At 57.6% G+C, this 27,918-nt stretch overlaps 1 protein-coding gene across 24 annotated transcripts in view; it reads left to right on the forward strand.

Annotated features, from left to right (window-relative positions):
* The first annotated feature begins 13,633 nt into the window (after positions 1-13,633).
* ELN (elastin) overlaps positions 13,634-27,918 on the forward strand; it is a 32,225-nt gene continuing 17,940 nt past the window's right edge. For 5 of the 24 annotated variants that reach the window (XM_070567744.1, XM_070567742.1, XM_070567752.1 and 2 more), the window contains exons 1-8: positions 13,674-14,067; positions 20,163-20,213; positions 21,115-21,144; positions 21,677-21,709; positions 25,091-25,126; positions 25,638-25,730; positions 26,141-26,215; positions 26,913-26,960. In XM_070567744.1, the coding sequence (XP_070423845.1) occupies positions 13,986-14,067; positions 20,163-20,213; positions 21,115-21,144; positions 21,677-21,709; positions 25,091-25,126; positions 25,638-25,730; positions 26,141-26,215; positions 26,913-26,960 (448 nt within the window). In that variant the 5' untranslated portion in view covers positions 13,674-13,985. Of the gene's footprint in view, positions 14,068-20,162; positions 20,214-21,114; positions 21,145-21,676; positions 21,710-25,090; positions 25,127-25,637; positions 25,731-26,140; positions 26,216-26,912; positions 26,961-27,918 lie in introns of all 24 variants that reach the window. The other 19 variants (XM_070567745.1, XM_070567755.1, XM_070567754.1 and 16 more) reach the window with 9 other exon arrangements.

Genomic DNA, 27,918 nt, shown 5'->3' on the forward strand with positions numbered 1-27,918 from the left:
CAAATAGGTTAAGTAGGACAGTGGGGCCCTGAACCTGAGATCTGTGAGCCCAGGACCCTGGCTTTTCGCTGCTGTGCTGAGAGGGCTAGACGGGCAGAGAACGTGTCTGTGCGTTGCTGGCATCTCTGTGTGTGCCCCCGAGCTCGTCTTTGTGTGCATGTGTCTGTGTGTGTGCGTGTACGTCTAGGGGAGGGGAGGAGCCTGAGGCCAGCTCAGAGGGAGTGAGGCTGGGCTGCAGGGCGGGACCCAGGAATTTGTCACAGAATGGTGCCGGAGCAGTCCCCAAGGACCCTGGTAGAAATCCAGAGTCCCTGTGGTCCTTTTTGTTGGCAATTAGGGTTTTCACGCCCTTTTGTCACAGGCCTCGTTTGCGGGTCCCTTTCCTGAAAGTTATCCGAAGAGAAACATTCCAGCTGTGGAAGCCCCGTCCCCCAGCAGCTTCCACAGTGTCAAAGTGCCCTGCAGTCCCACCCAGGCACTGGGGCCCGAGGCGAGGGCGTGCGCAAGGGCAGGCTCGCCAGGTGACAAATGACCGTCCCATGAGACCCCTGACTCGTTAATTCTGTACGTTGAATATTGGAGTCAAGGAAATCCTGTGGCACCAGGGATACACCAGAGTACATCTCAGCACCACACTTCCTCAAGGCCCCGCCCAGGGCCTGGAGTGCCGCGGTGCTGTCAGGATTTGCTAAATAGACGAGCAAGCACCCTCAGTTGAATGGAGGATGCCTGAGCTCCCAAACCTCTCTTAATTAATAGCTGAACGCCCTTAAGGAGTCATTTAAATTCTATTTCTGATTAATCCTAGTGAAAGACTTCGACCAGATCAGAGGCATTAAAGACGCAACGTGCGGGGCACAGTGCCCGCCTTTCTCCCAGGCAGATGTTACCAAGCAACAGACTGTGTGATTCTCACGTGCTGACACTGGATATCCCCAGAGTCCTTTCTAACACCATTTCAGGCAGCCATTGCCAGTCAAATGGGCTTGGTGACGGAACCTATTTGCCATCCTGGGAGGGGATGAGCTCCTCCAGCCCAGAAATCTATGAACAAGTGGAGGGAAGGGAGTGGGAAGGCCCAGGCTGTGGGGCGTTAGGGAGGAGTAAGGAAGGATCAGGGAGGGAGGCTCCCCGGAGATTCCTATCTCTGTCTAGGGACCCTCAGAGTTGCATGAACAGGTGAGCTTGTCCCTCACCAGGTGGGAAAAGAAGCACACGTGGAGAGGGGCTGGGGGACCCCACACACTCCTGAATCCTGACAGAGGTTGGAACCAGCACTCACCTGGAAACCACAGGCAGCCCAGAGCTTTTATTAAATCCAGGGCCTGGAGGAAGAGCTGGGGCTAGCGACAGAGGCAGTGCACCTGCAGGGAAGTGGAGCCACCCACCTGGGGAGGGGTTGGGTGGGCAGCGCGAGCCCTGACTTTGCTGAGATTTGAAATACTCTTGGGCCAAGGTAGATCAGAGACCTAAAAGCGAAGGGTAAAACTATAAGCTTTGGAAAGACAACCCAGGGGACTATCTTCATGGACTTTGGGTATGCAAAGATTTCTTAAATAGGACAGAAAAAGCGTGAACCACTAGAGTAATGATTGATCCATTTGACTTGATTAAAATCAACGGCTTCTGCTCATCAAAGGACAACGTGAAGAGAAGGCAAGCCACAGAGGGGGAGAGGTCTTTCTAACATATATAACTAACCACAGAATTGTATCAGCATATATAAAGAACTCCTACAAATCAATGGGAAAATATTAAACTACCCAATTTTCAAAAATGGACAAAAGACTTTAATAGCCACTTCACAAACAAAGAGATTCAAATGACCCAAAAGCATGTGAGAAGGTGCTGTCATTATTCGTCAGGGAAATGAAAGTTAAAACCACAATGAGATACCCTTATACACCCACCAGAGTGGCTAAAATTTAAAGCTGACAATTCTAAGTGTTGACAGGATGAGGGGCAACTGGAACTCTGACACACTGCAGGTGAGAATGTAAAATGGTACAAGATTTTAAAAACTGGAAGTTCCTCAAAAAGTCAAGAATATAATTACCATAAAACCCAGCAATTCTGCTCCTAGCTCTATACCGGTGAGAAATTAGGACATATGTCCGCAAACAGACAGGAATGTTCCCAGCGGCATTATTCATAATAGCAAAAAAACCCAGAAACAACCCAATGTATGTTACTGTTAGAAGGGGTAAATAAATTGTGGTATATTTATAAGATGGACTACTACACAGCAATGAAGAAGAATGGACTATCACTATATGCAACAACCTGGATAAATCTCACAGACACATTAGCCAAGGAAACCAGACACAGAAGAGTGCAGATAGGGAGATTCCATTTATGTGAAGTTTGTATTAGTCTCCTGGGGCCACTGTAACAAATTACCACAAATTTAGTGGCTTAAAACAACAGAAATTTATTCCCTCACAGTTCTGGGACCCAGAAGTCCAAAATCAAGGTGTTGGAAGGGCTACACTCCTTCCAAAGGCTCTAGGGAAGAATTCTTCCATGCCTATCTCTAGCTTCTGGTGGCTGATGGCTGTCCTTGGTGCTCCTTGGTTTATAGGCGGTTCATTGTAATCCCGTCTCCATCTTCACATGGGCTTCTTCTCCCTATGTCTCTCTGTGTCTTCATGTGGACTTCCTATGAGTACACCAGTCATTGGACTTAGGACCCACCTTAATCCAATATGACCTCGTCTCAATTCGATTACATCTGCAAAGACTCCATTTCCAAATAAGGTCACTTTCACGGGAACCAGAGATCAGGCCTCGAGCAGATCTTTTAGGGACACAATTCAACCCGCTACTAAGTTCGAGAAGAAACAAAACCAGTCTGCAGTGAAAGACATCCGCTGAGTGGTCCAACTGGGCAAGGCACAGAGGTGCTTGCGGGGCTGGAAATGTTCTCTGCGGTGATGTGGGGCTGGTGACGGGTCGAAGGGTGGGTAAAAATCCTCAGGCTGCACACCTACGCTTTGTGCACTTGACTCCATGTCTGTTGTTCTCACTTTAAAACGCTCTTGGGGAACTGAGTTACCTGTTGGGTGAGCAGATGTCACTGTGCGAGTCCACACGACAACGCACACACAGCGCCACATGCCCACAGACAGACTGACACGGAGACACATGGACCCCCTCGCCCTCACTGCCGCCTCCCCCACGGGTCTCGGTCTCCTCTGCAGTCGGCAGCGGGTGGCAGGAGGGCCAGCCAGGCTGCCCCACGAGGCAGAAGGAGGATGTCTCTCCCCCCGAGCTGAAAGCCAAAACCCGAGCCGGGCCGTGGAGACCACCCCGCTGGGCGTGCTCCCTCCTCTGGGGCCTGGAAGGAGAGTTCAGGCAGCTGAGTCTGCTCAGGATAAACAGCTTCATGCAAAGCAGGGACCCTAGGGCCTCGGGCCCTGTGGGAGCGAACCGTGAGAGGCAGAGAGAGATGCAGGCAGGAACACGGAGATGGGGCGGGAGGGGAAGAGAGACACACAGAGAAAGAGACAGGGACACAGTGCGGGCGAGGCAGAGACGCAGAACGAGAGACGCGGACAGAGAGCAGGGGACATCCATCCATTCACTGTTTTTCCAGGCATGTGTTCTGGGCCTGGCCAGGATGGGTGCTGGGGACACAGAGGCACTGAGACATGGCACCAGCCCCCACGGAGCTCCTGGAAATACGAAATAGAGACTCCAGCTACTGGGGCGGGGGGGTGGTCAGGCTTTAGGGCAGGTCTGCCTCCTCCCCTTCCCCGGGGAGTTTGTGTCTCATCCCCCTCCCTCCAGGCTCCCTTCAAGAATCCAGAGATGGGATGGAGCCCAGAGAGCAGAGGAACCCCTGGGCCAACCTGGAGAGGGCCACAGACTCAGCAGGTGAGGACCCCCACGCAAAGGGTCAGCTCCAGGACATGTGCCCCAGCCCCCTCTGAACCTCCACTTGTCTTCCTCCCAGGTCCTCCTCTGTCTGAGGACAGGGGCCGGGGAGAGATGCTGGACTTGGGACAAGGTTTGAATCCCAACTCCGCCATCACCGGCTGTGGGGTCTAGGGCAAGTCACTTAACTTCTCTGGGCCTCGCTTTACTCACTTAAAAAATGGGAGGAGAATATTTTAAAATACAGATTTTATTTTAATTCCAGTATGGTGAGGCCAACGGATCAGAAAATGACTGACACTGAAGAGACAGTTTGTTGTAGTCACAGACTGTGAGAGAAGAGGGCACGCCACACCACACAGGGCCACACAGGGAAGCACCAGGTCAGTCAGGAGGCCGAGGGAGGGGAAAATGTGGGCAGGAGCATGGAACAGGTGAGGCAGGCTTAGGATTGGCTCCTTTGAATAATTTCAACCCCAGTGGGCCCTGGGGCGTAGGGACTGTCCCTGGTTGTCAGCTACCTGGCCGCAGGGTGATTAGGGCAGGTGGGCAGTGGCCTGGAGTGTGAGAACTCCATAAACTTGGTGGTTTGGGTGCAGGCTCTGGGGTGGCTGGTTTATATACAAAAGGCACGCTCCCAGGGAAGCTGTTTGCTATCCCCAGGTATCAGCCAACCCTGGGCAGGGCAGTCCCTCCAGGGTCAGCAAGGCCCCAAGATGTCAAGGCATCAAAAATACAGAATGAAAAGACGTGATTAATACAGGAGAATAACAGCACCTCCTCATTCGTCTGGCGCTTAAGCCGGTTATTGTCATAGAAGCTCCCAGCATGGTGCCTGACCGGTGGCAGAAGCAGAGTACAGCTGGAATCTGAAGCAACATCTCACCTCCTCTGAGAAGCCCTCCCAGACTAACCCAACCAGGCACTTCTTCTGCTTGACACCCAAGCCCCCGGTTGGCACTGTCAGATGTTTTTTCCTACAGTCGTAATCTCTCACACACACAGCTCTGGGCAATCAGGAGTCTCCCCAGTCTGGGCTGACGGGGGAAGAGCGGGCGGCTCAGCCTGAATCATGGAATCCTTGTAAAGAAGTGAATGAGAAGCACCACACACCAGCCTGGATGCTCAGACTATCCGGTAGCACAGTGTGACCAGGAAAGCCCCCTCAGAGAGGTCCCTGTAGGGCAGGGGGCTGTTCTCTTGCACAGTACATTTGGACTATCATTCAGGAGGTACACACGCCCCCTCAGACCCACCCCTCAAACCCAGGCAAGAATCAGAGCCAGGGGTCTGCTTTCAGGAGAAAATGTAATAGCATGTCACTGGTCAGGAAAGGAACCAGAGTGTCTGGAGGGCTTACTTCCAGAATGCTCCCTCCCTGCCCTTGGGGCCCGGGTGAGGGCCCGCTGCCTGCCCCCCAGGCCCCCTCAAGGCTTTTGTTATGGGCTGATTTGTAGTCCCGCCCCTGACAGACTCACAGATGCTCCTCTAACCCCAGGACCTCAGAACGTGACTATATGTGGAAACAGGGTCCTTAAAGAGGTGATTAGGTCAAAATGAGGTCATTAGAATGGGCCCCAATCCAGGATGACCGGTGTCCTTATAAGAAGAGGAGATTAGGACACAGGCACACAGAGGGAAGACCATGTGAGGACACAGGGAGAGAGCGGCCGTCTGCAAGCCAAGGAGAGAGGTGTCAGAAGGAACCAGCCCTGCCAGCACCTTGATCTCGGACTTCCAGCCTCCAGAACTGTGAGGCAATAAATTCCTATTGTTTAAGCCACTCCGTCTGTGGTCCTTTGTTATGGCAGCCTGAGCTGATTGATACACCCTCCAGAAGCCTCTGGTGGCTCTGCCTTCTTTCCAGAAGCAGAAGCTGTGGTTGGGAGACATGGGCGACCCTTGAGCAGGGGACTCTGATGGTCAAGGTTAGGCCAGTGGTTCTTGTGCTGGGATGGGCACCAGCATCACCTGGTGGGCTTAGCCAGGCGCAGCTCACTGTTCCCACCCCCAGAGTTCCCGAGTCAGAACATCAGGGGCGAGAATCTGCATTCCTAACAAGGTTGTTCTCATGTGGTACTGATGCTGCTGCTCCAGGGCCCACACTTTGAGAACCGATGATGGGGATGCTCATTAAACTCTGAAAACCACTGGCTGACAGCCAGAGCCCCCCATGGGAGGGTCACTCGCAGAGATGGGTCACCCAGCCCAGGGTTGCTCAAACTGTGCTGTGCATTGGAAGCTCCCGGGAAGCTTTAAAATGCCAACCCCCGGGCCTACCCCAGAGATTCCGGGCAGGGGTACTGCCTGGCCAGGGAGACTAGAAACTCTCAGGGGTCCTCATGCAAGGCCAGGGTTGAGAACCACTGCTCCAGTCTGCACCCCCATTGTTCGGAGGGGGCTCCAGGCCCAGACTGGGGGAGAGTTCCCAAGGGTCACATAGCAATTGGGGCAGGTCAGGGAATGGAACGCCAGCCTCCTGAGGACCCCACCGCCAGAATGGCAGTTTTCATGATTTTCAAGCCTAGAAGCCTTTCTTCGAATGAAATGTTACTCCAAACCCTGGTGTACAAACCAAACCAAACCAGGCCTGCCCAGCACCAGCTGGGTGGGGTCTGGAGCCCTGCTCACCCAGTAGGCCAGCTCTATTTTCAGAGTTCTGAGGAACACACCCTGAAATGGCTCATGTCCCCCAGGATGTGCTCTAAGGGGGCCCCTGGGGGCCCCACTCCCCCACAAGAACAATGGAGACCCAAGCTTGGGGGCCAAGACCCCAGTTCTTATCAGTTTGGCAGAGCCCAACATTTAGCCAAGCCAAGGGGGTCAGGGAGCTGTGCAGCAAAGGGGGTCTCCCTTCCCCTGATCACTTGTCTGCTTGTCCATTCGCTCGCCACACTGTGGGTGCCTGCGTTCGAGCCGGCCTCCTTCCCATGAGCAGGACCACAGCCCCAAGTGTGGAGTGAGAAGGATTTGTACACGGTCCTCGCAACAGTGGCTCTCAGACTGTGACATGCAGGAAAAAGTTCATCACAATCCAGTACTCACATGCAGGCACATGGAACTCAGACGAAAGATCAGGCCCCAAGGCTGACCTGGGCAGTCGCGTGACCCTGTGTCTATTCTTTCCTCTCACTTAAAAATGCTGTTCCTGACCCACTAAATCAGTTTCACACCCCGCCAAGGGGTCACAGCCCGCACTTTGAAAAGCGCTAGTACAGCGTGAAAGGCTGCGTGGGAAGGGCCAACCGTTTCCTGCGGGCTGTCAGCCGGGCAGGACAGCTGGGATCCACTTTCGGAAGTTCCCCGGCAGGCAGGCAGGCTGTGGGTGGGCTGAAGGGCAGAGGTCAGAGCCTCAGATGGGGCTGCCTTCACCTTTCCCCATTTTACATACACCACCCAGAACGTATCTCCCTTTGAGAGAAGGAAACAGGATTCAGCTCTGAGGTCATCTCCTCCAGGAAGACTTCCCGATTGCCTCACCCTTCCCAGGACTGCAGGTGCTGATGCCCTGTCTGTTCCCCCTCCCAGGACCCGACGCCCAGCCAGAACAGGCAGCTCAGGAATGTGGAGGACAGAATGAATGAGGGAGCAGATAACCCAGGCCCAGCAGGAGCCCCTGGCCCGGCCTCCCCTGCCTCCCACCCTGCATCCTGGCAGCTGCCCTCCCCGCCCCGTAGGACCCGCCCGGCGCCACAGAGATCAGGCCAGCTGAGGGTTCCGGGCATGGGCGGAGGGGTCTGCCCAGGGCAGGGAGTGGCCACACATGGTGTGGGGATGGAGACTTGCAGAGCCCCGGAGGAAGAGTTCCCTGACCAGCATGCCACCGGCTCAGGCTCTTGGAAGGGCTCCTGGGCAAGGTGGGCTGGGGGAGGCAAGGAGATAAGGACGTGCCGGAGGGAGCAAGGGCCAGGGTCGGGGAGTGTGGACAGCCCGGCTCACCAGCTCCCAGAGCGAGCACAGGGACCCCTGGGGTGCCCAGCCCAGGGAAGAGAGGGCTCTGCTCTCCAGGTGCTGAGTGTACCCCAAAGCTGGGGCCATCTCCCCACGTGAGAGCAGTGTGGCTGGCCAGCTAAAATACCCCAGAGGCCTCAGCTCCAGGCCACGGTGTCTCAGGCTGACCTTGGGCCAGTGGTGTGCTTCCTGAGACTCAGTTTCCTCCCCTGGGTAGCAGGATATTTGTGATGGACGTCATGAATACCTGTGTGTGTCCATCCTGAAGCCCGCCCCTCCCACAGCCCAGCAGGCTACAGGCCAAGGCAGTCTGAGGTCTTCCTCTCTTTGAGAGAGTACCGTGTGGGGCAGGAGGCTGAGGGAAGTTGTCCTGCCCTGGGCATGGAGAGTCCCCGCTGGGACCCGTGAGCAGATCACGCCTTGCAAGCATCGCCAGAGCCGGTCCAGGCCCCGGGCTCCCAGGCCCTGGGCTCCCAGCCCCACCGCGGTGCCGGTGCCGGGGCACAAAGGCACAGAGGTGCTAACAAGGGGCTTATTGAATCTCCAGGGCCCGTCAAGACTTCCAGCCCCCACACGAGAGGCCCAGATTTTGGTTGGGGGTGGAGGGTGGGGACACAGAGACCTGGTAACTGGGATGGAATTTACTGCTGCCCACCCATGTGACAGGGGCTCAGACTTAGAGTTAAATAGATCTGAGGGAGATATTGAGAGCGCTCTTTCTGGCGGCGGGAGTCCGCAGACAGGGCTGCTAACCCCTCTGTTTATAAACTGAGATAATAATATCCCAGTCGCAAATGGAGATGTGCTTTGTAAACTGTGAAGTGTCAAACAAATGAGAGGCGTGTTCTGGACTCCTCTGTGCCAGGTCCCCTGGGGAGGGGGTGCCCGGCTCGCAATGTTCCCCTCAGACCTCAGCAGACAGCCCTCGAGGCGATGCGGGAACAGCACGGGGCAGGACGGCCCGTCCGGGACGCCCACCTCCCGGCTCGCACCAGCCAAGGACCCAGACTGACAAATGACTCAGACGTGCAAACACCCAGCCTGGGCAGAGGCAGGGCCTTGCGCAGAGGTAGCTGGATCAGAGATGCATGGCTCAGGAGCTGGGGCGTCCGGGGGCAGCCGTGGGGAGGGCACTGCTGGGGAGGGGGCTTCCTCCTGCCCCCCCCCAACCTTTCCCAGCCTCAATCGCCTGCTTCGGTTGCCTGAAATGGCACCAAAGACCCCATTTCGCCTTTGAGCGCTTGTTGGATACCAGACCCTTACAGAAGTGAATTTTCAGTCTTAAAGGCTTGTGAAGACCCCTGTCTCCGTAAGAGGAAACGAGGGCTTCCAGGAATTAATTACTGTTGATGTCAGCATTATCTGGTAGTGTTACTAGATGACCCACCCAGGCTCATACACTAATTGTGTTGATCCCTATCACAAGGATGACCGCTAGCCCTCTAGCACCCCAGCCTGGGGGCCACAGAAGCACCCTGTGCTGTAACCCCAGCCCCTCCCTGACTTCCAAACCCCACTCGGAACCGCCCCTGCATGATGAGGGGAGACTCAGAAGTGCCCCAAACCAGCTGCCTCTGCCTGTCCTCGGCTGCAGACCCTCGACCTCTGGTGAAGCCTGACACCCAGCCCTATTCAGGCCCTTCCTTTCCTGTGCCGTCAGAGTGGTCCCTGGCCACCTCTGCAGAGGGCCGAACAGCAGAAGGCCTTCCTCAATTTCCAGACAAAGCGTTGGCTCTGGGTGGCCACTGCCCAGGGCCCCTCAGTAGACGGCTACCCTCCGGCTCGGTCACCAGCACGAGGACATAGCCTCTCCCTTGGGGCTGCCTGTCACAGGTGTGCCCCAGGCCTCTCCCTGCTGCCCTCAAGGACTTCCCTCCCTCCCTGCCCTCTCCCTCACCCTCCTGCCCCATCCTTCCTGTAAACTTTGAGCAGCAAGAACCATCCTTGGGTGTTTCCTCCTCACTCATCGTGAGTCAGGCCCGTCCTCACCAGACCCCGCATGGCCTCGACCCGCGCTGTCCACCCTGGCGGTCACTGGCCACATGTGGCTACTGAGCCCTCAAAATGCAACTAGTCCACACGACATGCGCTCTAAGCATAACTTCCACACTAGTATTAAGACTTAGTACTAAAAAGAATGCAAAATATTGCACTAATCACTTTTATATCAATTACATGCCTGGTATGATAATATTTTCGATATATTGAGTAAAATAGAGTCTGTTATTAAAATTAACTTTACTTATGTTTTCTTTTATTTTCCACGGCTACTAGAATATTTAAAATCCAAGGAGAGGCGGATTCCGGCCTTAACGTTTGCAGCTGGGTCTCACGGAAGAGGGCGGGTGGATCTGGAAGGTGTGGAGAGGGGTTCTTCAAGCTGCCTGCTGCTAATCCTCTCCTGGAGCGTCTACACTTGTACCCACGCTAGCCAACCAGTGTTCATTTCTGTCCCGAGCCTCACTCGGGTCTGTATGAGACATTCCTGCTGCCCCGTCAGTGTGACCCTGACCTTGCTTCCTCTGGGTGTGGCCGGAGGGACCCTCACTCACACGGAGGAGTAAATGACTAACAGCGAGGCTCCTACGCACTGGGAAGGGGCACGGTGGGGGTCCCGGGCCTGGCTGACACCAAGCTCTTCCCAGACCAGCTAGGCAGCCCACGCCTGTCTCTCTCTCTGGTCCAAGGTTCCATGCAGACAGCGCTCAACAGATAAAAAGATCATGTGCAGATGAGGGAGAAAACAAAAACCACAGCCCCAGGATTCTGGAGGTCTGTCCACGCCAGCAGCCTCTGCTCCCATCTCCTCGAGGGCACATCTGTGCTTCTTAGTCAACACGGATAAGGGGGAGACAGGAACGGGTCCATCCTCAAGCTGCCTTCAGTGACGGCCAGGCCAGTGGGGAATCAGATGAGGCCCCCAAGCTCCACCCAGGGGGCTCAGATCAAGGCCCTCAGAGGGGCCTGGGGGGCAGGAATGCTGAGGGCCCAGACCCGCAGGGATGGAAGCTGAGAGCAGGGGACCTCGCCAACAGAGGTCCAGCTCCCAGCCCTCCAGGACAAGTCTGAGGGCTGGGGAGCAGCTGCACCGGCAGAAGGGAGGCCAGCCGAGCTGGGTAATGCAGGGCCTTGGAGGCCATACGGAGAAGTCTGGACTTTATCTGGAAGGTACATGAGGGTTTCTGAGCAAAGCAATGACATGCTCAAGGGCATGTGGAGGCTGGTGGCCCTGCCCTTCCTAAACAGGTGCATCTGGAGGAGCTGGGGACAGAGACAGCCCGTCAGGGACTCCCCTGGGTGCCCAGCAGCGAGTGGGCGAGTGAGGCCTGCCGGCCAGCACAGTGAAGCCGCGCTCACCCAGCATTCAGTGCATCAGGCAGTGTTGTGGGCAGTTCTCCATTTATGACCCGATTTAATCTGTACAGCTACACAGGGAGGTGGGCACAGAGCAGCCTAGGACTGTTGGGTTTCTTGAATGTATGAGCAAATGAACGAATGAATGAATGAAGTGTTGGTTAATAACTGTAACCTCCAGTCCTTCTGCTATGTATTGAACGTGTTGGGTTAAATTGCACTGGAGAATCCGTTTAATGGGTTCGATTCTGAACTGCAGCTCCCTTCTGAGGTGCATGGAGCCTTGCTGGATAGGAGTTAATGGAGCTGCTGCAATGAGCACGGGATGCTCAGAAGAAGCGGGGCCACAGGGAGGGGGTGGGACTCAGGGCCTGGCCCTGCAGGGAGAGGTCTGGCCCTGCAGCCTCGAGTCCATTCCTGTGAACGCCCCTCCACGCCTCTCCTGCATCCCCCGCAACAAGCCCTCTCCCGCTGGCTCCGGCCTCTCTCCAGGTCCTGGAATTAATAAAGACTCTGAGCAGACTGCGGTTTGCAAGTCTGAAAGTCGGTTCCTGCCCACGTCACTGCCCTGAGAGGAGTGGGGCCCAGCTCCTCCCCAGCACCCCCTGCCTTCCCACTTCCCGGGAGGGGCTGGGCCCGCTGATGCACTCCGTCTCCCCTCCCCCGCAGCAGGCACATCCCAGGCTCCGAGCCTCAGACCCTGATCCTGAGCAGCCTCTGCCCCCATGAATAAAAGCTGGCTCAGGCTCATAATCTCCATCGGCTGCCCCCAAAGCACCCCCAAATCACACACACTGGAAGTAACGCACAGCTTCAAGCCAGTCCTCCTGGCACGCCCACCTGCTTCCCAACTCCTGGAGCCGTGCCACCTGAGACCAGGAAGAGGAAGGGATGGCCCGGGGTTCCAAGGTGGCCCCGTTGGGCCAAGCCTAACAGTCACACTAAAAACAGGAGTGGTGCTTGAAGAACTAGTGGTGGTAACAGTGGTACCAGAACTACTACCAGCACCAAATAAGTACAGGGCATTTTGGATCTGGCAGTCATGGTGTGGAAATATGAGACCACATTTTATTTACCTCTGCAAGAACCCCCAGGCATGGCAACTTATCACCATTTGACAGATGAGGAAACCGAAGCTCCAGGAAAGGGTCCCCGTAGAAAGTGCCAGAGCCAGAATGTAGTCCTGGGTACACCTGAGTCCAATGCCTGGCCTTTGACATCTCCGCTCCTGGACACCCCTGCTAGGCCTGCAGATGGCCACAGTGCTCCCGGCCGGAGGAGGGGTCATTTAACTCCTTTCCTGCCAGCCAATGCTGTGTGCCCCCTCATTCTCCGTCTGGGTGTAGGGGAAATGCTCTCAGAACAGGGCCTCGACTTTTTCCCCTGACAGGCCACGCTTAGGGCAAGTACCAGTTTCTCTCTCCTGTCCTTTGCCTCCCAGATTTCTTCCCCACTTGCTGGCAGGGGGTGGGGGAGGAGGCATGACCCTCTCCTGCCCCCTCAACCCTAGTAATTCCCCAGGGTCCTCATCCTGCCCTGGGAGGCGAGAACAGCCTGAGTCCTGGAAATGCTGGTCCCAGCTGTTTCAGCGCAGAGCCGCCCCCTCCTGGCCACTGGAGGGATGTCGGCCCCCGGCGTTCTGGGGCAGGATGAGAATCTGCATCTGGGGGTTCCCAAGTCAGGTCTGGGTGCCAGCGATGCTCAGTGTTGGGAAAGGTGGGGCCCGAGTGATAAAGGGGAGCTGGGCCACCTGTCAGTCTGAGTGGGCTCTGCAGCCCCCTGGTCCCCTGCAAGGCACTTGGGGATCCAGCCTGAACTTCACCAGACACTGCCCAGCACAAGCCTGTGTGTGGGACTGCAACTTTGATCCATGACAAATGGAACCCCTGTGGTGTGTCAGAGTCTCCCACATGTCCCCCAGATGCCTCAGGGGACAGCATCAGCGTGGTCCTAACTCCGATGCAGGCCCTTGGCCTCTGCAGACATGGACCCCAGACCTGCCCAACGCCCTCTCCCCAGCTTCACAAAGGAGACTGTGACCTCAGCCTGGGAAGGAGGGAGCCCTGTAGTGCATCAGGTCCCCCTGCCTTCCCCCAGATGCCCCCCCGGGGCAGCACCTACGGGATCTCACCTTCCAGGCAGTTCTGCCTACTGCCCCTTGACCTCTGCAGACATTGGCCCCAGGCCCCAGACCTCAGACCTGCCCAACACCCTCCCTCCCCAGCTTTGGGCAGGGCCTGTCTGTGGGGGTGTTGGGGGAGTCTGGAGGACCGGGGTGGGGGCAGAGGCGCGGGACAGCTGGCCTGTGTCCCCACACTGGGCCCCGGGCCCAGCCAGAGGGGCGGGGGCCTGGCCACTCAGGCCTTGGCTGGGGCCAGATTTTTGGCCGGGCTGCAGGGCCCTCCCTCCCGCTTCCTCTCCCGAGGGCTGTCCTGGCAAAGGCCCCCCTCGCACTTTCTGGCGGGAACAGGGCCAGCAGTGAGAGAACAGCCACAGAGGGAAAGAGAGAGCGATGGGGGAAAACTGTGTGTGTGTGTGTGTGTGTGTGTGTGTGCGTGCGCGCGAATGTGCGTTTTAAGGAAAAAAGCCCACAGTCCAGTCCAGTCCGACCCAGCCTGGGAGGCTTGGGAGCCGGCCTTTCGTAATTGCCCCCCTCCCCGCAGCCCCCTCCCCCAGGCCTCCCCCTTCTCCCGCCCTCCCGCCCGCCCTCTCTCCCTCCCTCCTTCCCTCAGCCTACGAGGCAGCAATTACGCTTTGGGGATAAAACGAGGCGCGGAGAGCGGGCTGGGGCATTTCTCCCCGAGATGGCGGGTCTGACAGCTACAGCCCTGCGGCCCGGAGTCCTCCTGCTCCTGCTGTCCATCGTCCACCCCTCGCAGCCTGGAGGTAGGCCTTGCCCTGTCCCCGGAGCTGCCCGAAGCTCTCGGGCTGCCCGGCCAGGTGGCTGGACTGACGGATGAAAAGAGGACGCCTTCACCCCCGGCGTCCTCCAGGGGGTCCCAGGCAGGAGCCCCTCAGCCACTGGATCCTTGGACCTGCCCCTCCTAGGAGCCAGCCCGAGCTGAAGAGGGACCTGTCACCCACACGCCCAATGACTCAGGATGCTCCCAACCCAGGGTCCAGGTTCTGCTGCCCCAGGAGAGCTGCGGGGCCTCTGCTCTGTCCCAGTGCTCTCCGAGTCGGGGGTCGGCAGCACGCTGGGGAAGAGCCAGTGGGGTTCCATTGGGTCTGTGGGCACCGGCAGTTTGCACACCTGTGGACCTGGCGGGTGTGCACACTTGCCTTGGGGGCTGGGGACCTGCACTGGAGGCCAGCCCAGCCGCAGTGAGCTGTGACCTCAGCAGGTTCCTTCTCCCCTGAGAAGTCAGGACCCCTCTGAGGAAGGTCAGGGTTAAGTTGATTACAAGGTTGCAGGTTGGAAAGTTGCCACTGTGGTCTGTCCCTGGTGAGGAGGGACTTCTGAGCGTGTGTGTGACTCTGTGTGTGTGCGTATGTGTGTGTGCACACAAGCACACATGAACGAGTGTGTTGGATGCTATGGCACAGGTGTGCCCGTGTGTATATGCCCGAATATGTCACCAAATAGTGGAAGAGGTTTCTGGGAGGGGTGAATGTCTGTTCACAGGTTCCTCCCTGGACAAGTGTGTGCGTGTGTTTGGGAGGGGCATGGAGGGTATGTGAAAGTGCCTGTCAGCATGTGCAAAAGTCCGCTACCTGACAGACACGTACCCGTGGGAGATCTGGTGTCCAGGTGTGTCACTAGGTGTGGATTGTCACTCTGTGTGTGACTGTGAGTGTGTGTGAGTGTGTGTGTGTGTGTGTGTGTGTGTGTGGTATGGGACACAGCAAGGACAGGGAAGCTGAGGAAGGTGTCCCTCTCCTGGCAGAGAGAGTGTGGCTGGTGGAGTGGACCTCAGGGCCATCCTGGACCATTAGGTGTGTGCCCCCCATGGGGCTTCTATGCCCCTTGGGGGACCCTGGGAGTGTCCCGCTGGGGGCCCCTGGAGGTGCTCCTGGCCATGGGAAGAGAGAGGTGCAGGCTGGTGCGTCGTTTGGTGGGGTGGCCTGGGTGGGGTCTGGTTTCTGTGGGAGTCCTTGCCAGGAGAACCAGACCTTCAGTGGGGCCAGCATAGGGGGCACAGGGTGGAGGAGGGTCACCCGGAGGGCTGGAGTCGGGGGCTGGGCAGGAGCAGCAGCTGTTTCCTCGAGATTGACCGGCGGGGCGGGACTGCTGGGAGTCGGGGCTTCCTGCGCAGAGGTCAGCTCCTGGGCCTGGTTGCGGCCAAGGGACGTGCGCACCAGCAGGTGGGGCCCAGCAGGGGAAGCGAGACAGCCCGGGGAGCAGCGGTCCCAATGCCCACGAGCAGCAGCTCTGGGCCTGCCTGAAGCTCCCCCCACCGCAGGTGCGCCCCTGGACACCTGCCTTCCCAGACAGATCCTCCACCTAGAACACGGCAGTGAATCCCCGCAGGAACCCCGGGAGTTGAGAATTATTATCTGCACTTTACAAATGGGGAAACTGATGCTCAGGCAGGCTAAGGCCACCCCAGAGGGTTAGAACCAGACAGCTCTCTGCCCTGGGCCAAAGGATGAGGCGATGAAGGCCAGGTACTAGGCAACGTTTGGGGAGGCGCAGGCCTGGGCCGAGTCCTCTAGGGTGGGCACACCCCGGAGCAGAATGCAGCCTCTCCTTGTGCCCTCAGCGACAGCGCCAAATGCTTGGCAGGCCTTGCTCTTTCCTTGCAAACATAAATCTCAGCTCTGTCCCAGGTGGTAGAGTAGCTGGGTCCAAATAAGGGGTGTGGGAATTGCTGAGGTCTTCTGGTGTTTGTGCCCAGAGCCTACCGATGTCTAGAGAGATCGAGGGGGCGGGAGGGGGCCACAGACACACACCCTCCCCCACACGCCCACCTGCACACACTGATGCATATACACACACACGGAGCCACCCCTCTGGCTGTCCTGGGGGAGCCCAGCTTCCCCCAGCCCCGAGAGGATGTCACTCCCATGAGCTCCCAGCTCCAAAGAACCGTGTTGCCAGTGGAGGCAAGAAAGGGGCTCCCCAGGAAGACTCTGTGTTGGAAAGGGTAGTCTAGACCCATTTAGGATGTGTCAAAGGTAGCTTTGAGGACCAGCTGCCCCTAATCCCCAGGCCATTTAATAAGAGAAAGAGAGAACAATTAAATCAAGTGCAGTTCTCTCCCCATCCCCAGGAATATTATTAGTTTTTTTTTCTCCTTTCGGAACTGAAGATGATTTAGAACAGGGGTTTTCAACTGTGGCTGCATATTGGAGCTACTCAGGGAACTGTACACAACGATGCTAGGGTCCCACCCAAGAATTCCTGCTTTCTTTGGTCTGGACAGGAAGCTGGACGTGGAGGTTTTGTCAAGGCTGCCCAGGTGACTCCGACCAGCCTCCAGGGCCACGGACCTCTGGGTTAGGGACTGACCCTGCCCTCTGCATCTGCTGGGGCCCAGGCACGAGGGCAGACATGCCCCGGAAAGGGAGGGGACCGAGTCACCCACGAGAGGACAGACTGTTTTTGAAAAACCCTTGGCAGCCTTTCTCCATGCAAACAACAAACAGCTTCGTGCGGTCTTATCTGCTCCCAGGCCGGCCCCCCGGACTTGGACTTGGCAAAGCCCGCTGCCAGGCCCGCTGGCTCACTGCTCACTCCCAAACAGCCTTCTCCCAGATCTTTGAACCTAGAGCCCAGGGCTCAGGCGGAAGGCCCTGCGTGTGACTCAGGTCGGCTGTGGGTCCCGGGCCAGGCGCTTCCTCTTGCTGGCTGTAAAATGGGGAGAAACATCTTCACCGTACTTATCTCCTGGGGCCGGTGGGAGGGTCCAGCAATGTCATAGCTGCCAAAAATGCATCAAAGAAGAGGACTGTGGGAATGTGCATTTTTAAAACGATGTATTTTCTTATTCAGAATTCGCTAACTTGGGCTGATTGACCGTTGTAACTAGTGCACATTTATAAGATTCAATTTTCTCTCTGGCTATTCACACCAGCTTCTGTCTAGTGGGAAGCAGTGTGAAGTGATGGAGGAAGGAGACAGGACTGGGGGAAGGGGTGGCCTGGAGGAATCCCAGGAAATCCAGGAAGGCTTCACAGTGGAAGAGATATTGGGGTCACATTGGGAAGAGATATTGAAGGAAAGGTCAGTGTTTGAGGGCTGTCTGTGGGTGAGAGGTGAGCCTCCATCTGTGGGGCTCTGGGAGGCAGAACTGGAGAGGCAGAGGGGCAGATTCTATCTCAGTAGGAGAAAAACCTCTCTACTGGTAGAGCCGACAGCATCGGGAGGTGGTGATTTTCCTGTCACTGGAAGCATGCAAGCAGGAGAACAAGGGGATGTTTGCAGAAGGAGTTTCAGCCCAAGCCAGAAGATTGTTATGACCCCTGAGAGTCTAGGATCATGATTTTAAGATGCAAGAGACAAGTTCCACCCTGGGCTAGCCGGGGAAACCAGCCAAACCCACATAAAACAAGACAAGTGTGCTCCAGGCCAAAAGCTGGGGCCAGCTGAGCAGTGAGAACCACAGGCTCGGAGAGGGCAGGAGGAGGATCTGAGCTCAGTCGTGGTGGAAAGGGGACTTGGAGAGAGAAGAGGGCATTCCTGGCAGGAGGAGCTGCTCAGGCCAAGGAGCGGAGGTGGGAAGGAAGACGACCCACTGGAGCACGAGAGGAGGCTGCTGCATCTTGAAGGCCCTTGGTTAACTACTGTCTTCCTCTGCTCTCACCTCTCCCACACTTGAGGAGAGGAGGCAGGCCGGAAATCCTTCACACCCAGTAAGCCTGCTCCATTTCCTCAGTGCAAAATGGCAACAGCATCTCCAGCTCCCCAGAATGTCATGGTTCAGGCACAGAGTTTGGCAGATGCTGTTCAGATCTGAACTGTGGAGTGGAGAGTGGAAGCAGAGAGAGCTGGGGAGGGAGGGGCAGGTGCTGGGAAGAGGGGAAGCAGAGGGGGAGCTGGCAGGCACGGGGCGGGGGTGCCAGCCGCAGGCGGGTGTAGGGGAACAGAACCCCAGGAGAGGAGGTGGGGGTTCAGCCAGGCCTGAGGGCTGGACCAGCCCGAGGTAAGGAGACCGCTAGAGGGGTTGGGGATGGAACAGGTGGGACCCAGACCCACAGGCAACATCCTTGCCTGTGCTCCACCAAATTCACCCATCATTTATTGAACACCTGTATACCTGGCCCCAGGCCATGCACTGTGCAGCAAAGTGGACTCGAAGGGTCGCTATCTTTTGTTTGTTTGTTTGTTTTGAGCAGTCACTGTGTGCCAGGTCCAGGGCAGCATAAGTCTCTCACTGGAACCTTTCAACAACTTGCAACAAGCTTGCAAGGCAATGGTTATCAGCCCCACGTTGCCAAAAAGGAAACTGAGCTTCAGAGGGGTTAAGTGACCTGCCCAAGATCAGGCAGATGGTAAGAAGTCGCACAGCCAGGATTAGAGGCCAGGTGGGTCTGTCCTGAGCCACTTGCTCCCTCTACCCCGAGACTTCTCCAGCAGCCTGCTCTGGAGCCGGGAGCAGAGAGGTGAGGAGAGGGCTCTGTGAGGAAGGAGGGAGAGGGAGAGAAAGGGGAGAAGGGAGAGAGACGGAGGCAGAGAAAGGCCTGGAGCACGACAGGGAAAAGCACAGAAGAGACAGTGCTCAGAGCTGGAGGCCGGAGCCAGGGACAGCATCAAAGGCTGCAGGCAGGCCATGTGTGTGCTTGGCAGCCGATGACAGGGCCGAAGCACTCATTCCCAGCAGGACCAGCCTCCTGCGGCCACCGCTCTGAGCCCTCAAGGCTCTACCCAGATTTCTTGCACGCTCCAGGCCTGGACTGCAGTTCCTGGGGGGCCACAGGCCCTGGGGGGTTGGCGCCGGGGCTTTGGCACTGGGTGGCCATGACAGCTTGGCATCCCCCATCTTACTGGGCTGAGGCTGAGGCTGACTGGGCCCTGGGGCCAGTAGGCCCAGCTGTGCAGCATCACCAGGCTGCAGCGGCCAGACGTCTGGCCAGGAGGCCTCTGGACAAACTGCAGAGCCGCCAGACGCTGTCCCCCCACCCCACCCCCGTGCCCCTTTCAGGAGGGTGGTGCTGGGGCTCAGGCTGGGGCGTTGGCAAGGCCACTTGTTAAGGCTGGGCCACTCTGTGGTGGTGGAGTCAGAGCTTGTCTGCACCAGGATCGGCTGTTGCCATGACTACGCTCAGGCCTGGGTCTGGGGCCCAGCATCACTGCGTTCCCCAGTGAGAGTTTCACTCGTCCGTGGGGACTGAACCCGTGATCTCGGCCGGGCAGACGGCCCCCGGCCTGGCCAGTGAATTAGCTTTTCCTTAGGAAACTATTCACTTTGCTCATTCATGGTGTCCCCCTCCGGGCCCCGGCGCCTCCTAAGACAGCTCTGTGTCAGACAGCCAGAACCCCACCCAACCACTGCTGCCCAGTGGCTGAGGACGCTGACCTCGAGCCGTCCTATCAGTGTGGGAATGGCTGCATTTTTGCTGGCAGCAGCCACATTTCCTTACTGCTCAGCTCACTGTCACAGCTCAGCCTGCCCTCCCACCACTCTGGCCCCTCCCTATGCTGCTCAGGGCTAGAGAGAGTTGGCTGCCCAGCAAAAGGCAAACGGCGCTCAGAACCAGCCCCATGCCGGGCCCTCTCCAGGGGGAGAGGAGAAGAAGGTAACGCCATGCAAACCGTCCTACTCAGACAAGTGGCTTGGGTTTGAATGCGGGCTCTATTTCTTTCCAGCTGTGTGTCCCTGGGCACGTCTCTTAACCTCCCTGAGCCTGATTTCACATCTGTTGAGATGAAGATAGTAATCCTAGCACTTCCAACCTCACAGGGCCATTCTGAGGAACGTGACTGTGAAAACGCTTTTGTAAACATCAATTGCTTTGTAGACGTGCAATGTTATCATCGTCATTGTTACCATGATTTTATTAGTTCCGGCTAATGGAGGACTCTGCCTGCTTCCTTCCAGGGGTCCCAGGGGCCGTTCCTGGTGGAGTCCCAGGAGGAGTCTTTTTCCCAGGTAACATACATGAAACTGCCACCCCGTAAGGCGGATTGGGATCACAGCCCTAAGAGAGGCCCATTTTGACCCTGCAGAAGTGAAGGACATTGGCCACCTACCCCAGAGAACCCACAAGTTGCTTCTACTTAAAAAAGCAGTTTCTGTGACTCTGTTTTACGACTATTAAGAGCATAAATTTTCTGAAAGAGGAAACACAACGAGACTGTAGGAAAGTGGGTGCCTTCACGCATCCCTGCCTTTCACAGTCTTCAAACCGTTAACCCCACTCTTGGGAATCTATTCAAAGGAAATCATTGGAAAGTGAAAAAAAGAACCGTATGTAACAAGGTTCTTAGGAGTATTATCTGCAAAAATGTAAAACAAGAAACACACCTGATTGGAGGGTGTGATTAAGCACGCTCTAAAATCATACACAGCTCCTAAAAAGTATGAACACACTACCTGTTGTCCAACACGGTGAAATGTTTTTTCAAGTAAAAATGATATAAAAGCAACAACTGTGTGCAGTTGGAGACTGGGAGCCCCAAAAAGAAAATGGGCAGGATGTTGGAACGATGGAGCAATGACATTGGGGTTGGGGGGGGGGGGAGCCATACTTTCTTTTAATTTAGAAAAAAGTAGAATGCTTTAAAGTTGATTGAAAATCAAGAGTAATGTTTTCAACACTTAAAAAGTATTTGAGTGTTCAGAAGTGATGCGGAAGTGAGGGCAGCTACCAACATCCTTCCAGGAACAAACTGGCGCTCTACTGTTGGCCCAATGAGACAGACCAGAAAACTGAGGCTCACAGAGGCTAGGACTTGCCTGAGGTCACGTAGCTGGGCAGTAATGGATCTGAGCGTGGTCAAGAGGTGGCTTTCTGGTGGGACACTAATTCTTTCTCTCTCTCTCAATACAGGGGCTGGTCTCGGAGGCCTGGGAGTAGGAGGTAAGCTCAGAAAATAAATTTGGTCCCTTCTGACAGGTTCTGGGTATCACTCCGGCCCACACAGGTCCTGGCACCTCAGAACCCCAGAAGGTCCAGGCAACAAGGGCCTCCTCGTTTCACGGCCCGGCGTCCAGTGTGGGAGACTTGACTGCGGCCTGGAGCCCGCTGCCTCCCGCCCCCTGCCCCTCCCCCGGACTCTTTCCCTGGTGGCCCCGCCTGCTTTCATGTTTCTTTTGATCCTCCCAGCATCCCTGCAAAGCCCGCTGAGTGGGTATCATCATCTCCTTTGGAGGCTGGGAAACTGGGTCTGAGAGAGCGCAAACCACAAATCAGGGCGGGAGCTGGCTTCCCCACCCCAGCGTCTAGATACCGGGCTCCAGCAGCTCCCTGTCCAAAGGGGAAAACCAGCTCTAGCAGCTTTTTTAGGACCTGGGGAGGGAGAGCTCACTATACCCTCACTCTGCCCTGGGGGGATAAATAGTGGGACAGGCAAGCTGGTGCTTCCCATTCACTCCCGTCTCTTTCCCCACAGCACTGGGACCTGGAGGCAAACCAGCCAAGGCAGGTAAGACTGGAGGCCTCAGAGCACTCGGAGGGGCCGGAGGGCAAGGAGGGGAGGGCCACAGAGCTGTGCGCCTGTCAAGAGAGCCAGCGGGCAGGAGGAGGGAGGAGAGTAGTGGGCAGAGCCAGCCCCCAGGTATGACCAGGTTGGGACCAAGCCCAGGGCTCCGGCGACAGGAGACTGGAGACAGCTTGATGTCCTTCCTGTGTGAGGGGTGTCCAGGGTCCACCCTGTGAGTGCCGATGTGCCCAGCTGCCCTGGCCCCTTTGCACAGGGTTTCAGAAACAGCCCAGGGGCTGGGGACACAGGTAGGAATTGATGTTCCAATGGCCACCAAGCCTGTAAACATTCCTCTGGGACTCAGATACAGACGGTGGGCCCCAGAGTCTGCCTGGATGGTCCCCTGACCCCAGACCAAGCCCTCTCTAACCACAGGCCAAGACTCTAGATATTCCTGACTTTGATGACACCATGAGCCCTTATCCTGACCCCAGAATAAGCCCTGAGCTTACCCCCAGGCTGAATCTTGACCCTGGCCCCATGTGAGCTTCCTTCCTGATCCCAGGCCCCTTCCAGCTATGTCCAGACCTTAGAGTTTTCCAGCAAAATGTGGCTAGCTCTGTCTTGGCCTCGCCTATGGGGCCTGGATCTGCCTCTAGGGCCCACCATCAGCTCCAAAGAGCACACCCCTAGGCAAGGGGGAGGGCGGCCCCCCTGGGAAGCACCAGTAGAAATGGAGCAGGTGGAGGAAATGGTGTCTCCATCCAGATTTATGGCCCTATCAGCGTGAGATGCTCCACATGTGGCCTCAGCACCCCAGCACTGCTCCGTGTCTCCCTGGCTCTGAGGCCCGAGGCTCCAGGACACTTTGGATGTCCAACAGCTCTTATGAAATCCCCGATGTTCCATGATCCAAGCACAAATGAATCTTCAAGGCCCAGATTCCCTGCAAGCCCATCTGGGTTGTGAAACTCCAGAGCTGGGCCAGGCGAGAGCAGCAGGGGCAGGCAGCTGGGCCAGGGCTTCCCCGGGGTCTGTGGGGTCCGCAAGGCTGGGAGCCCTTGGGATTCATGCTCATCCTGCATCCTGTCTTCCTGGAGGGGTGAGCCATCTTCACAGGGTCTTTGAAGGAAGAGAGAATGCAGGAAAGGCCTAGAGAAACGACAGCATGGAATTAGGACCCAGCATAGCCGAGAAAACCCAGATTGTGGAGGCCATGACTGCAAAGCTAGCGTGGGGATTGGTTGATCCCCTTGGCAGCAGGGGACACCCGGCAGGTGGTGATTAAACACCGGAGGGAAGACTCAGACAACTGCATGCAGCGTCCCATAATGCATGGTTGCTAAAGCGATGCTTGTATTAATGAAAGATTTAGTTTAGACTTCCAAAAGAACTTCCAGCTTGGGGTAAAGGAGCAGAGCAGAAGCAAAGGCAGAACATCTGCCTGGATGAAAAGAGGCTGGGTTCCACGGCTCCCTGAGGTCATCTTTCAGCCTCAGGACTCAGGGCTGCAAAGGCCAAGGCAGGGCCACAGTGCCCACCCCCCGGCAGCTCCCCACATCCGGGCCTGCCCAGGCGGGACGGGATGGCACGAGGCACAGGCAGCATGTGTCATGCTTGGGAACAATTAATCCCTTGGCAAGTAGAGGGTGGGTGGCCTGGCAGCTTCTCCATGTGGGCCTCAGCCGCCTGCCCTGCCTGGGCTCTCGGTGGGGGACCAGGCAGCTGGGAGCCAGCACCACCCACACCCCCAGCACCAGCTGGAGGCCAGCCGCCCACCTGAGAGGACATGAAGGAGCGGGGGACACCTACTGGGCGCCCTGGCAGCTGAACACATTAGGTGCTTTCTGCTCACAAGCCCGCTGGTCCTGGAAGGTCAGGGACACGCTGGTCATTTTGTAGGTGGGTAAACTGAGTCTCAGAGAGGTGAAGTGACTGGCTCCCACGTGTACGGTAGGTAGGGGTGGGAGAATTTGAATCCAGAGCTCTCTGACTCCAGGAAGAGAGAGGGTTGGGCCGGCGGGCCCTGGGCACTCGGCTGTGGCCAGATCCTCAAGGTCTCTCCTCCTTTCCACCAGCTGGACTTCTCGGGGCATTTGGGCCAGGGGAGTCCACAGGAAGGAGGACATGCCATCGTGGTGTGTCACGCCCAAGGACAGCCCTGGGACCAGACAGCTGAGGGGAGCACAGGGAAAGGGCAGATGGCTGCAGAGGGGCTGCCTGCCCCCACCCCCACCGGCCCAGCCTCTTCTCACTTCCTGTTAGAGCCCCATCTTCTTTTCCCAGCTTCTCTGCGGTCAGGAAAGGCCAGAGTGTCCCCTACCCTGTTGGAGCTCAGGAACTAGGTCTGGCTTGAGAGAAGCCCCTGACGGTGCTGGGCAGGGACAGGGCCTGCAGGGCTGGGAAGTGAAGCCTGCCATACCCCAGGCCCAGCCTGACCCCCACACCACACCTGCCGGAAGGGAGACTGGCCGGAGCTGGAGACCCATTTTACAGAGGGGCTGGCTGGGTGTCAGCTGGGGCCAGCTCACACAAGTAGGAAATGGGGTAGGGGGAGAGAGACCACACCCAGTGAAAGCCAGGTAGACCCTCCAGGGCTCAGCAGTCCCCCAAGTTTGGGGTCAGTCCTCAGAGAGGGCCGCCCCTGGGCTTGGGACCCTGGCAGCCAGGACTGGTGCTTGCAGGAGAGATTCTCACATAATTGGAAACAAACCCAACCTGATTGCCCATCGGCCTAGCCAAGGCCCTGGAATGTCTCCTGGAGGGGGAAAAGGAGCGATGGGGCCCAGATGTGAGAAGGAGGGAGCCAGAGGGACCCACTCGGCTTCTCATAAACATCCTAGCATCTGTCTGCAAGCAAGGAGGCTCCTGCACTGCAGGGCAGGCTAGATGGACGGACAGATAGATGGTGGGGGACAGAAAGGGCTCCAGATACAGAGGAGGGGAGGGGGCTGAGCCAGGGGACCCTTGCAAGGAAGCAAAAGAAAGGCCTTGAGGGGGGACCAAGGTGGGAACAAGCAAGGCCTGGCCAGGTCTTGCTGGCAGATTCTGCTCAGCTTCAGCGTTTACAGAAAGCCCTGCTGGGTCCCCCATCAGCTGGCAGTGCTTCCAGGGGAAACACGGCCTGGTCCAGGAATGTCACGGAGGGCCTACACGGCACATCAAATCTACATGGCACAGAGCAGTTAGTCGCTAAGCAGCAGCTGCTATTTTATCAGAATCAGCCCCCAAGTACCAAAGGCTTGAGTCCAGCTTAGGGGCCTGAGTGGCCACAGCATTGCCCGGTTCCTGCCCCCATTCCACGAGAGCCCTCCCACCTTGGGCCCCGGAAGGATGCCCCGCACCAGACTGTCCTCACCTGGCTCTCTCTCCTCTTCCCTGCAGGTGTTGGCGGGCTCGCGGGCGTCGCCCCTGGCGCAGGTTAGTGTCGACATCCAGGCGAGATGCCCTCTGGGGGCTAGAGCCAAGCCCAGGGCATCTGTCTGCCGTGGAGGGCAGTGGGGTACAGGGGCGCAGGCCAGGCCTGTCCTGGGCGCTGGTGTGGGGGTGATCCTGAGACCACCTGCCTGGAGCCGCTGCCTAGGGCACGAGGGAGTCCCAGCTGGGTCCTGGGTGCTGTTAGAAGGAAGTGATAAGGGCTGGATGGGAGAAGCCCTCAGAGCCCAGAGGAGTGGCTCCACTCAGTGGGGCTTCAGGAAGGCTTTCTGGAGGAGGAGGGTGTAGAGATTGGACCCCAAAGGATCCCTGCAGCTTTGTCAGGCTGAGCGGAGCGGCCTGGTCCATATTGCGCTCCAGCATCCACATCGGTCCTGGGAGCAGTAGTCGTTGCTTGGCATGGAAGTCCTGCAGAAGGGCCTCAAATACACCTCCCGGGCCAGGCAGGGCTAGGTGGGCTGGGGCTCAGGACCTCACCCCCTCCTCCTCCCTGCAGGGCTTGGGGCCTTTCCTGCAGGCGCCTTCCCGGGTGCTCTGGTGCCTGGCGGAGTGGCTGGTGCTGCTGCAGCCTATAAAGCTGCCAAGGCTGGTGAGTGTCGCTCTTTGGGACATGCCGGAAGCCCTCCGGCCTCCCTGGGTTCTCCATTTTGCTGAGAACCTTTCCTGGGAAGTAGGCAGGCGGGATCCTCATCTCTAATCTACTGGGGCTCAGGGAAGCAACCAGCCATGCCCAAGTTTCAAAGTAAGGTGGTGGCAGGGCCAGACCTCAACGCTGGGCCCTCCATGTGCAGCCCAGGGCCCTCCAGCTGCCCCTGTTCTTATATGACCCCTGGCCTCTCCCACTCCTGGCCCCATAGGTGCTGGGCTTGGTGGTGTTGCCGGTGTCAGTGGGGTTGGTGGCTTAGGAGTGTCTGCAGGTATGGTGGCTAGATCCAAATTGCCTGGGTGAAGGCTGCAGGCCTGGGTGGAACCTGCTCTGATGCAGCCCCTTCCATGCAGGTGCGGTGGTGCCTCAGCCCGGGGCAGGAGTGGGAGTCGGAGCCGGCGCCGTAGGGAAGCCTGGGAAAGTGCCCGGTCAGTGTGGAGTCCCTGGGGCAGGAGTGGGGCGGCCAGGGAGGGGCAGAGGCCACACCTCCATACTGGGCAGGAAGGGCAAGGCCTGGCCACAGCAGGGCAGGGAAGAGGGCCAGGCCCAAAGTGAGGTGCCTGTCTGAAATGGGAGAGAGGGGCCCTGGCCGACTTTCCACGCCCTCCTTCCAGGATCTTGGAGCAGAAGGAGACCTCAGAGGCAGGCTCTGTGGTAGGCATTCAGGTGACAGATGGGGAGACTGAGGCTCAGAATGGAAAGTCAGTGCAGCAGGGCCCTCAGTGGTCACAGCAGAGCTGGGGTGAGCCCAAGGTGCTCTGACCCCCATCTGGGGCTCATTCCTTTGCACCAAGCCCTGGAGGAAGTGACTTCAGGTTAAACAAAAGGCTGTCTGAGTCCACACAGCAGGGAGGAACATCTGGAAGCTGTTAGCCCTGAGGTGGGCTGGGCCGGCCATGTAAACAGGCTCCAGGAGACGAGATAAATCCACGCACAGGAACGTTTGCAGATGACTTCTGAAACTCGTGGGAGGAGGCTGTAGCCACCACATGTGTCCCTGGCTGTTCCTGCTGGGCACCCGGGGGCTGGTTAGGGAGCCCTGGACCCACCAAGGAGGGCAAGGCTGGGGAGGGGTTTCAGAGGCTGGCTGCTGCTAGTGACTCCTCCTTTTTCTTTTGGCCACAGGTGTGGGGCTACCAGGTGTATACCCAGGTGGAGTGCTCCCAGGCATAGGTGAGGGCAAGGAGGAGAAGGGGACCCCATAGCAAGGACAGCATCCCTGGCAGCCTCCCTGGTGGCCCCTCACATCCCCCCATGCCGAGGCCACCATAGGCCCTGGGTCCTGACCAGCACCAAAGCTCAGGCTAACAGACTTCAGGCCCCTGGTCATCTTTCCCCACAAAGGCCAGTCAGCTTCCTCCCCACCCCACCCAAGCCCTGACCCCAGGCCCAGGCCCACACCATCGTCACGGCCTGAGGTGGGCCCCAAGGAGGACACACAACATCCCCAGTGTGGCCAGCTGTTTCCCAAAAGCCGTGAGTCACCAGGGGGCCCACCCAGTGCATCCGCCCTGCAGGAGACCCTCAGAGCTGCCCTCTCAACCTCCTTTCCCTGCCAGGGCCCGGCCACCCCACCCAGCAAGTGACCTCCTGGATTCCCCCAAAAGCCCGGATTCTGGCTGCTCTGCGGGATTTGCTGACAGAGTGTCCCTCCCCTTGTCTCTCTCGCCGAGATGGCCCAGACCCAGGGGAGACAGGGGCAATGGGAGCACCAGAGCTAGAGGTCGAGATTCCGGGCCATAGCAGAGGGCTGCTGCGTTTGGTTGTGAATGACATTGAGAGAGAGCCCCAAGGGCACAGGCATCCCACTCACCAAGCATTTATTGTCCTCCTGCTCTGGTGCGGGTGGGCAGGGTGCCTGGAAATTAACTCCAGTTTAGAGGCGAGGCCCTCTGAGGCACAAGCTCACGTGGCTAGGAAACGGGATCAAATCTCAGGTCTTCTGGCCTCGGGTCAGACAGGGAAGGAAGGTCACCACCAAAGAGGCCCCCCTGCCACCACACGGGCCATGCCCATCACTGACGGTCAGTTCAGGAGGCCAGCGGTGTGACCCAAGGGGAGTGTGGGTGCCAGGCTGGGCCTGCGAGGCCTGCCTCCCCTCCCTCGCTGCCAGAGCCCTCTTTCCCCCTCA

The sequence above is a fragment of the Equus przewalskii genome, chromosome 12 (genome assembly GCF_037783145.1).
Source record: "Equus przewalskii isolate Varuska chromosome 12, EquPr2, whole genome shotgun sequence".
Lineage (NCBI taxonomy): Eukaryota > Metazoa > Chordata > Mammalia > Perissodactyla > Equidae > Equus > Equus przewalskii.